At 51.8% G+C, this 10,718-nt stretch overlaps 2 protein-coding genes across 2 annotated transcripts in view; one reads left to right on the forward strand and one right to left on the reverse strand.

Annotated features, from left to right (window-relative positions):
* Positions 1-3,070, forward strand: part of RALGDS (ral guanine nucleotide dissociation stimulator) — a 44,773-nt gene extending 41,703 nt beyond the window's left edge. Inside the window, 3 exon segments of the mRNA XM_017745593.1 lie at positions 245-604; positions 731-845; positions 1,034-3,070. Of these exon segments, the coding sequence (XP_017601082.1) occupies positions 245-604; positions 731-845; positions 1,034-1,209 (651 nt within the window). The 3' untranslated portion in view covers positions 1,210-3,070.
* Positions 3,071-3,669: 599 nt separating this feature from the next.
* The window catches only part of GTF3C5 (general transcription factor IIIC subunit 5), a 20,221-nt gene continuing 13,172 nt past the window's right edge, over positions 3,670-10,718 (reverse strand). Inside the window, exons 2-11 of the mRNA XM_017745591.1 lie at positions 9,915-10,137; positions 9,477-9,675; positions 8,498-8,693; positions 8,061-8,165; positions 7,448-7,562; positions 6,701-6,781; positions 6,098-6,195; positions 5,360-5,442; positions 4,936-5,078; positions 3,670-4,344 (exon numbers count right to left, since the gene is read on the reverse strand). Coding sequence (XP_017601080.1) covers positions 4,187-4,344; positions 4,936-5,078; positions 5,360-5,442; positions 6,098-6,195; positions 6,701-6,781; positions 7,448-7,562; positions 8,061-8,165; positions 8,498-8,693; positions 9,477-9,675; positions 9,915-10,041 — 1,305 coding nt within the window. The 5' untranslated portion in view covers positions 10,042-10,137 and the 3' untranslated portion in view covers positions 3,670-4,186. The remainder of the gene's footprint in view (positions 4,345-4,935; positions 5,079-5,359; positions 5,443-6,097; positions 6,196-6,700; positions 6,782-7,447; positions 7,563-8,060; positions 8,166-8,497; positions 8,694-9,476; positions 9,676-9,914; positions 10,138-10,718) is intronic.

A 10,718-nucleotide genomic window follows, 5' to 3' on the forward strand; every position in this document is an offset into this window, starting at 1 on the left:
CCCCGAGCCCCCCGCCTGCCAGGAGAAGAAGGTACGTGGCAGCTCGCAGGGTCCAGGCCTCCCAGGGCTGGTGTGGCCATTGTATGGGGACTGTCCCACCTCTGCCCTGGCGCTGGGGCTGGGGGGAGCAGGTGGGGGGCCCGGGGGCTGCTCGGGAGGCCCCCTGCCCTTTGCTGCTCTGGCAGCACGGCAAGGCTCTCGTGCCTCCGGTGGCTGTAGTTGTGTCGGTCCCCCGTTGTCACAGGTCAGTGAGATCCCTCTGGCCTCCCTCCCCCAGCGCTGGTACGCCCCGTCTGTGGCCGATGGAGAAGCTAAACCCACTGTGTCCTCCGCATCCCCTCTCCTCCCTGCCCTCCAGTTCTGGGAATCCACCTCCCTCTCTTCCCTGGACACGTCAGGCATCGGCTCAGGCTCCAGCAGTGCCTCCTCCTCTTCTGTCTCCTCCACGCCGGTGACGGCCTCCCGCACACACAAGCGCTCGGTCTCCGGCATCTCCAGCTACTCCTCACTCTCGCTGCCCCTCTACAACCAGCAGGTCGACGACTGTTGCATCATCCGTGTCAGCCTGGCTGTGGACAACGGCAACATGTACAAGAGCATCCTGGTTAGTAACATCCCTGTGGAAACACCAGAGAGGGGTGGCTTGTCCTGCTTGGATACGGGCACGGCCCATTTTGGGAGGAGACTCCAGTGGGAGGCTCTCTGGGCTCACAGCACTCTGTGCTCACAGGTGACGAGCCAGGACAAGACCCCCGTGGTTATTCGCAAGGCCATGGCCAAACACAACCTGGATGGGGACCGGCCTGAAGACTATGAGCTTGTCCAGATCATCTCGGAGGAGAGAGGTGTGTGCTGGGGCGTGGGGGCTTCCCTGGGGCCATGCAGCCCGGCAGCCTGGGCAGCACCAGGCTGGAGCTGGGATGAGAGGTGACAGTAAGAGGGGTCCCAGCACCTGGGGACAAACCTCGGCCCCACTCTGGTCCCCTTTCAAGGAAAGGGCACCTGACTGACCCTCACACTTGTTCACTTCCAGAGCTGAAGATCCCCGACAACGCCAACGTCTTCTACGCCATGAACTCCGCCGCCAACTATGACTTTGTGCTCAAGAAGCGGGGCTTCTCCAAGGGGGTGAAGATCAAGCACGGCTCCAGCTCCACCCTGCCCAGGATGAAGCAGAAAGGCCTGAAGATCGCCAAGGGCATCTTCTAGCCTCAGCCCCACTGCCACCCATCACCGTCGGGGCCTTGGGGGCAGCTGCTCCGGGCTTGGCTGTGGCCGGTCCTTGTGCCGCCTTGCACGGCAGAGGAGTGACCCTCACCCATGGGGGACGGCCGTGCACCTCCCTTCCGCACCCAGAGCTGAGAGCTGGGCAACTGGTGTGGGCCTCTGCCTCTCTCTGCACAAGCCCCAGTTCCAATCAGGTCTTTTTTTTCTACACAGGAAGGCAGCAGTGGGGGGGATTTGTCTATTGTTTTGTTTTGTTTTTTAACCTTCTACGGTGCGACACGAGTCCAGCCCGGCCAGCCCAGAGCTGGAGCCCGCCTCTGCCGTAGGTGCCTTGTGTCCGAGCGAGCCGGGGAGCGGTGACTCGCAGAGGGGCTGTTTGACGGGAGCAGAGCAGGAGCCCCCCCCACCCTGGGGCTGCCAAGCCTCCTTCCCCGCTTTCCCAGTGTTACCTCCATGTCTGTCCTCCCTGGGATCACTGGCGTTGCCACCACCGCACAGCTCTGCCCGTCCTTCCCTTGAGAGAAGCCACGGATGCCCTGGCTGGGAGGTGAGCTGGAAGGATGCAGCCCTGCCCCAGTGCTGAGCCAGTGCAGGAGGCTGTGGCCATGCCATGATGGAGTGGGTGCCTCGTGCTCTCCCCAGCTGGAAGCCTGCGTGGTCTCGCTCCTCTCCCGATCCAGCGCATCCTCCAGCTGGACTGGGCCGGCCCACGTTCAAACTTGCACCAAAGATCAAATGCCAGTGTCTCTTCTGCTGAGGGGAGAGCTTCGGGCCGTGCCCCCAGCGCTGCCAGCCTGAGGAGGAGGAGAGCAAAGTTCTGTCTGAAACTGTGTATATAGAGACTTCGGGTCTGTGTGGGCAGGCGAGGGGCCAGAGAGCTCAGGGTGCTCCAGGTGCCCCAGCTGCCACTGCCTGACCCACAGAAAGTGCCACTCACCTTGGGCTTTAACCGGACTTTTTCAAACACTGACCAGGGGAGAAGCAGCAATGAGACTTTTTTTTGTATAAAACAAAAAAGTTTACTGATTTTTTTTTTTTCAGTATTTATTGGTTGTAAATAGAAGAGGCAAACTTGTACATTTTACTAATCCAGCCTCCCCCTGCCCTGCAGCCCAGTCCCTCTCCTGTGCCCCCCTGCTATTTAAGGCTGCTGGGAGGGACGCTGGTAGCAGCAGCAGCACTGCTCTGCTGTGCTCATGGGGTGCACACCCTGCCAGCCACCCCCTCCCAAATTCTCTACCACTAATTGCTCGAGCAGGGGCAGAGATGCTTGTTTTAATCACTGTAGGAAACACTAACCAAAGGGGGACCTTTTGTTGATCCTGGCTCCATCTCTGTTTTTTTAAGCGTTTCATTCCTGCAGATCTTTTCCATTTCCCATCCGCCGGAGTCCCCGGGTGGTTGCGGTGCCTTCCCCGGCTCCAGGACAGGGACCGTGCCCCAGGGGCCGGGGCTGGTGGCAGGGGTTGGGCCTGGTGGGGAAGAGGCTGCTTGGGTGTGAGCGTGGCTGGCATTGAGCTCCTCCAGCCCCGTGTCCCCTCGGGTGGCACTGCCCATGATGCACATGATGGGAGCTCCTGGCTCCCTGACGCAGGGGCAGCCTCCTGCCTCCTCCGTGCCCAAAGCCCCTGCCCCTGGGCACCAGCACTCCCGGGAGGGTCTCCCCTCTGCTCCGTGCCTGCCCACCCTGGGACTGTCCCCTCCCTTCCCGCCGGTGCCACTGGGGGGACTGGCTGTACCGTATGTATTTTGTACCACTTCAATGAAGGAGCACACTGCCCGGTGTGACTTGTACACAGCAATGTAATTAGTCTTTGCAATAAAATACTGATGCTCAAATGTCTCTGCCCCAAGGCAGGAGCTGTTCTGTTCTCCTTCCCCAAAATGCCAGCACCTTCCTGGAGAAAGAGGGATGCATCTGACTGTGGGGGAGTTCATACTTTATGTTCACCCTGGTGGGTTGAACTTTCTTTTTTTCTGGCTGAGGGACCAGGGCTCACTTTTCAAATGAACCTCATTCATTTGAACCTATGAGTTGAAACTGTTGCATTTTCCGAGTGTCATTTGTTGGGTTTACTCCTTTTGTTACAAGTAAAGGCTTTAAAAGCAACAGTTCATAGGACCTCCTCAGTGGAGAAGAGGAGGTCTTAACTGCTTTTAAAAAAGCAAGCTTGGCTCCAGGTGTGGTCGTAACACACTGGGGAATACACAAGACCCAGAAAATGCCAGCAGATCTTTAATTTCTGTGACTTTCTTCTGGTGGGAATAATCCAGCTGGCAGTGGTCAACTTCTGTGAACCTGAAGCTCTGCCCCTTTTCCAGCTGCCTTCAGTCCTTGTTAACTGCTAACTGGGGAAGTCAAAACAGACCTGAGAAGTGCATCAGGTAGTGAGGACAGCAAACATTCACACCCCAGGAAGGGAATTATTCACTGACAGAAAGTGTATTTTCCTGCTGGCTTTATTTCCAAGATGACCAGCGAGGCTCAGTGCTGAAGGCATGGCACAGTAATTTCATTCCCTCTGGACAAGCAGAAGGGCAGAACCTGCCTTAGGGACTCCTGGAGCTCTGGAGTGCTTCTTTTCCCAGCATCTCCTTGGGCACCTTTTCTATTATCCACACGGCCACCAACCTGGAGAGAGTGCACGCCCACACACGGAGAGATTTGGGAACGCAGCTTCTCCCCATGTCTGCTGTGTTACCAGCTGGTTTGGATTCTGGGCTCACTCTTGGGAGTTTGCTGAGTCTGAACTTGCTGGAGGGTTTCTCAGCCAGCAATGCAGGCACTGGCTCCCAAACATCCAGAATGATGCCCACCTGCAGTCACTGCATAGAGATCATCATCAGCTTCGTACAAGCTCTGCTTCCCCAGACCCTGGGCAGGGATGCCAAACCCTTGGCTCTCAAGGAGCAAGAGCAGAGACAGTTCTGTCCACAGCAGCCAGACTGCTCACTGAGTTCACACATAGTCCAGAATTTCTGTCTCCATTTCATTTTCACTCCCATCAGAAGGCTTGAAGTCCTCTTCCTCCTCCTCTTCATCATCCTCATCCTCTCCAGACTCGTATGCCAGCTGTTCTTTGCCATCTTCACTGCTTGTTGTATTTGAGAAAAGAGCTTAAATTGGGAAGAAAGAAAGACACTGTGATGCCTCTTTCAGTGCAACCTGGGGGCATTTGCAGTTGAATTCATACATGTGAGAGGAAGGCAGCAGCCTCAGGGACTCATCTAATGTTGCACATCTTAACAGAATCTGATCGAGCCAGAGCAATCCGTCTCCACACTCCAGGAAGGAGAACATCAGCAGAGCTGCAGTGCTCCTCTCCTGCCTCATTCTGACCCAATTCACTGGGATATTATTGCTTTGGCCCAGCATCATGAAGAAATAATTTCCTCACTTCTTGTTCAATCAATAACATCAATAAAAAGTAAAATGCCAGCAACAGATACATCAGTCAGAATAAAGTCTTGATTATTACTGTGCAAAGACATTTAAAAGCTGAAGGGTTGCTACTGGGAAGATGAACTAGAAAACCTTAACTCCCAGCCATCCCTAATGCCAACCCACATTCCCATTGCAGGCCAGCAGCCTCAGCTCCCACACTGGAATGAGCTACATCCCAAAGAACACACAAAGGAGGGGGCAGACGCAGGAACACTTCTGCCTCAGTGCCAATTACAACATCCTCATGTTCAAAGCATCCTTACCAGGCCTGGTGGATCTGATGATCTGCTTTATCATCAGGGACATGCTGTCCCTCAGGTCATCACTTGTCTTGGCAAGGCACCATCCGTCCCGCTCCGTGCATTCCGACTCCGTGCCGTCATTCCGATGGATGATCTTCTGCAGGCTAAAGAGCAGCAAAAGGGAAGGAAACGTTCATCTTCTGCACTCAGATGTGAGTTTCAGATGAGACAGACTGATTTATTTCCATTTCACTTCACTGAGCTGGAATAGCACAGTTGGTTATGCAGGTAATTGTCAGATGGGAAAGGAAGTTCATGGGTAAAAAGGCTGTTCTGTTTTTATTGAGAAACTGAACACCTCTGATGTTCCTGCTCAAGGGGAGAGGGGTGAATGACAGGGTATAAACAACAAGCTTTGAAATCTGTCTCTGTCAGTGTGCAGTACCTTTCCACATTTAAGTCACAGAGCTGGTAGAACATCTGTCGGTAAGGGGGTAAGGCTCCTTCTCGGAAAACGTAGACAGATTCCTAAGAGGAGGAAAGAAGGAAAGGATTCATGTGCATTTTATGGTGTAACAGGACAACTCTGGCATAACTGAAAGTACTTCCAATGGGCTGATTCAAGAAGGTACTTTCAAGAGAAACAAGCTCTAAGGCATGGATCTGTACATGGCAGAAGATAAAGCTGAATGAGGAATGCGCCAGAATGTCCCTGCAGCCACAGTCACACCAGTACTGCTGTGCAGAGAAAACACTTCACCTCTCCAACTTGCAGCTCTGTCTGCAGCCTGTCACTGCCTAGCAGTGCAGCATGGGCTTCATTCTAGCAAAAAGGGAAGAGCAAGACTCATTTATTTATTCCACCCTGTTGGATTTTGCAGCATGACCTGATAAAGACATGGTGATTTTTTTGCACTTCGCTGCCCATGAAGTTCCAATTTTATCAACTGAAGCAAAATGCTCGTCACATCTAAGACTAGGCTGGAGAGCACCAATCCCACTTGCAGCATGTAAGAAATACACTCAGATTATGTCCCATAGTGCCATGTCCAACTAGGAACTTCCCAGATAAACCTGAGCACATCAGCTCACTCACAGCTGATCCCTTGAGGACTGATAAACAAGGAAACATCCCTATTTCACTGAGATATTTCAAGATTTCAGTATAAAAGGTCATGCTTACCTTCAACTTGTACCTGCTGGAGGGGGACTTTTTTGCCCCAGATGTACCAGCTGTACTCAGCCCCTGTTTCAGGCCATGGACACTGACTGTGTGACTTCCTGAAAGGAAAACAGAGAGTCCTAATTAGGGACATCTTTCATATTGTACTGTCACTTCTCTGTTGATTCAACAAAACCAGACCAACCAGCAACAGAGCATGTGCTCTGTTCATCCTTCAGAGATGTTACTGGACAGTCCCAGGAAGGGTGCTGAGTTGGGCAGCTTTTTCCAGAGTCCATTTGTTCGTAACTTTAACCTTTTCCACTCTCCGTTGACAGAGAAAAGAGAACTCCCCCATTCTCTGCACCTCAGTGAATGCTGAATGCCCAGTGTGGCTTGCAGAACTCCCTCCTGCCTGCTAACAGATATTGTGGCTCAGCCAGACTCCCACAACACTTCCCAGCAGGAGATTTTTCTACTGGCTTAACAGCAGCAATATTATAACCAGAAAACAAGCTCCAGTTTTGTCTCTGCTAGGACACAGGAAGACCCTTCACCATCTGTGACTAGGCTGGGGCAAACAGAGAAACAGAAGAGCCAGGCAGCCCTTCCGGCCCAGCATACCTTGTTTCTTGACAGTGATGGGCAGGCTGTAGTTGTATGTGCTGCGTTTTGCTTTCACAGGCATGTCAGTAGCAGCATAACCTAGAGGGGAAAACCAAAAACCAGTAATGAACTGAGAGTGAGCACCCTGCAGAATATCCCCAGCTCAGGAACACAAGGGCTGGACTGGTGTAAGAAGGGCAGGCTGGTCTTTGGGATATGCAGATTTTAGCAGGGTGGGGAGAAGAGATCAACAAAACCCTTTAACTTGGAAATGCGACCTGATGTCAATGAGTGGATGCCAGCTCTGTCATAGATTTATTAGATGACATCAGAAACTCCTTTTCCTCAACTTGTCCTCTGCAAAATCAGAGCAGGGAACCCCACATCCAAGGTCTGAGACCCAGCACCCTGCAGGAGATGCTGAGACCCTTGAGGAAAAGCTGCTATATGAGCACCAGAATTCCTGCTTGGTGCCTCCCCTGGGTGAGGAGGAGGATGCTCTGCTACACCCACTTGGGCTTGGAACACATGGAGGAGGAAGGTCAGAGTTTATAATGTGCGAAATGAGGAAAGACATACTGCACACTATGAAAGAAAGTATTACAGGAGTTTGGAAAGAACTACAGTAAGCAAGGAGCTCAGGAGGTGACATGTTCATCAGAGCAGAACTATGGCAAAAGAGTTTGAAAAACACATAAAAAGAAAAGTACTACCAGGATTAACCAGAAAGCAGAGAGAGCAGCTCTGTGGGTTGGGCCCTTTTACCATATTTCATTCCACAGCGAATTCGGAAGTCCAGTACTTGATAAATCTTTGCTTCAGGGTGTTTTCTGGGGTCATACCCAAACCTAACCCATAAGCTTCTCCAAGGACCTGTTAACTGCACAAACACAGGAGGGAAGATGGTTACAAAAAAGCACCATGGTGTTGCACTTTCCTTCATTACAGAGTTACAGAGTTCTTGGAAAGTTCTAGTATTTCCCCTCATTGCCCAAAGATACTTGTTTTACCAGCTCTTTGTTCACTTGCCATGGCACTATTTATACACTGAAACTTGGCAATCAAAGCATCAAAGCACAAATATTTGTGTGCTTTTACAAACCAACCTGCAAGGTCAGTCTTGTTTGTGTGGAAAAATTCTACCACTGCCAGGTGAACAGTCACTCAGAGTGTCTGACTGACCTGCAAAGGTGATTAGAACCTATGGAGCAAATAGTGACCCAATCCTCCTTGGCTTCAACTTTAGTTCCAAAGCATTTCCTTCCCTCTGTCTCATTACCTAAAATTAAGCTCAGGTACTCGGTGGTAGGACCTCAGAAGTGGTAAAGGACCAGGAACAGCCAGGGGATGCTCCCTTGCTCACAGATGCAGCACTCACCATGTAATAGGCCAAATATGGCAGCAGCAGCTTCAGCTTGTCTGGATGGACACTGATATTGGCCTTCACTGCGTTCCGAGACCACACGGGACGGACTTCAAAGAGCTAAAGAAACACACAAACAACCACAGAACAGTGGGAGGGGGGTTACCAAAGGCAGAGCAGCTTTCCAAGTGGACCTAGTTCTGTATCAGGGCCTTCGGCCCTCAGTTTGAGCTACTGGGTGGTAATGTAAGAACTCGTGGCACAAAAAGGGGCTTAATGTGAGCTGGCCAGAGATTCAAACCTTGACTTGCAGAATTGAACTGAACACAGCAGTGTCAGTAGCATCTGCTCATCCTCACTTACAATCACCAAGAATTTCTGGGGAAAAAAATGCACTTTTTCCTCCCCAACTTGCTGCAGGACAGTGCTCAGGTCAGGAGTAAGGCACACACCTTTCTCAGCTCTTCCTCCACCTTTTTATCCACAGGATTGGTGCACACTTTCTTCCAGTTCTGGACAGCAGCATCCAGGGGTTTAGTCGGGATCTCTTCATCATCAAAGTTCACAAAGATGGCATTGTGTGGGCGCCGGGCCCTGCTGAGGCCAATCAGGTTCTCACCAGATACCTGGGGATTGTTGTATCCCTCCCTAAGGAACAGGGAAAGACAAAAGGGACTCAGCTGGGTGAGCAGTAGGTTGGTTTAACTTTGGTCCAACCTCCCTTGATCACACACTGGTACCATAAAACCACTCATGGCACCACTGAAGAAAAGAAAATTTAAGTTTGAAAGAAACCTAAAACCTCAAAGCTACATCCATTTGCACACTGACAGAGGAGCTCTGCCCTGGCTGGCAGAAAACCCTCCAGCACTTGGGACTGATCGGTATGAAATGTGTTGGAGCACTAAAGGCTTCACCCTCTGCATTTGCTCTCCGGGAGCTACTGCAGCTACTCAGTGCGACAGGGGCAAAGCAAGAGAGAACTGCAGGTACCAACTCAATCTGGAAATCTTCCTTTAAAAAGTGCTGGTGAAGGCCAACAGTGAGAACATGAAAGATGTTTCTTGTGGGAGATCTCCCAGATTTTCTTCTGGCAAAGCCAGTTGGGGCCAGGACTGCACAGGAACACATGGCACTGACCCTTGCAAGCCCTGCCCTTGGCTCCAGCCCACTGGAAGCAGGCAGAAGGCTGTATCCTGCATCCCACACTGTGTGAGGTGTGCTGGGAGAGGCATCATCTTCACCACATCCCCAGCTCCCCTCACCTGGCAAATCCTCAAGTGGAATTTTGCTGAGGTTGCCACTGCCAGGCAGTTTCTGGGCATTTTTTTTTGCCTCTGTTGTGCCAAATCAAGAGGGATAAAACAGCACAAGGGAGCAGATTCAACAGGTGAAATACATGGAAGATGTATCATCAGAAAAGGCACTGACCTGTGCTGTATATCTGGGCGATAAAAATAGTCAATGGGAGTGTCCAGACGTGAGAAAATGGGTGGTGGGATGTAAAGAGGTAAGTCCCTATTGAAAAATTCTTCCTTCTCTGGTTTGAGCATCAGGACTTTGTCATACATGGAGGTTTGTTTGCCATCAGGGCCAGAGTGCATTGCCAGGTACTGGAAATCAGACATTCCTGTAAGAAACAAGGGTTAAAACATTGTGAACTTTGCTGTGAATTCAACAATATTTCTCACACTCAACTTTAAGGAGCAGGAATCTGATAAGTTTATACAAAGGTTTATCCAGCAAGGAGGCTGTAACAACAGGACACTTGATTTTCCTTCCAGTCCTCAACTGGTTAAAGGGAAACACTTCCCTTTCCCACCAAACATCCTCATCTCCAAGCCATGTGCACACAAGCCCAAGGGTTACCTTGAAATTTGTAAACAGTGGTGACAATCCCAAGAATCTCCATCTCAAACTGGACTTCTGGCTGGATTTGTTCCTCGGTGTCCAACTGCTGCTTCTTCTTGGTCCTCCTCCTCACCCTGAGCAGCATGGTGGAGGTGGGGAAGCGGTTGGCACACACAGGGTGGCAGTAGGGGTCCTTGGGGCGGAAATACAGCTCCAGCCTTTTGGCAGGGTCGGCGTAGATCTGTCAGCAAGGGCAGGCAGAGCCCCTGTCAGCATCCCACCCACACAGCCCCACACTCCTGTGCCAGCCTCCAGCCCCACACGCTGCCATGGGCACCGCTGTTCCCCTCACACAGTCTCAGGGGGATCATTGCTGCCCCACCAACACCTGCAGCACATCACAGGGGTGTGCAGCCTCTCCCATCCTGGGTATTGGGAAGAAATAAATAAATGAGAAACATAATATCCTGGATGTGAGGAAGAAATTCTTCCCTGTGAGGGTGGTGAGGCCCTGGCACAGGCTGACCAGAGAAGCTGTGGCTGCCCCATCCCTGGCAGTGTCCAAGGCCAGGTTGGAGCAAGCTGGTCTAGTGGAAGGTGTTCCTGCCCATGGCAAGAGGGTGGAATTCAGTGACATTTATGGTCCCTTCCAACCCAAACCATACTATGATTTTACCAGACACCGCCTGAATCCCTGCTCAGGGAAGCAGCATCACCCCCAAACCACACGTGGGCCCTGCGTAGGGACATGCTGGCTTGGAAGGACTCCCACGTAGGGGCTCGCCCCGGCCCCCTCTCGCCCCCAGCCCCCCGCCCAGGCAC

Source organism: Corvus brachyrhynchos, unplaced genomic scaffold (genome assembly GCF_000691975.1).
Source record: "Corvus brachyrhynchos isolate BGI_N302 unplaced genomic scaffold, ASM69197v1 scaffold59, whole genome shotgun sequence".
In the NCBI taxonomy this organism is placed as follows: domain Eukaryota; kingdom Metazoa; phylum Chordata; class Aves; order Passeriformes; family Corvidae; genus Corvus; species Corvus brachyrhynchos.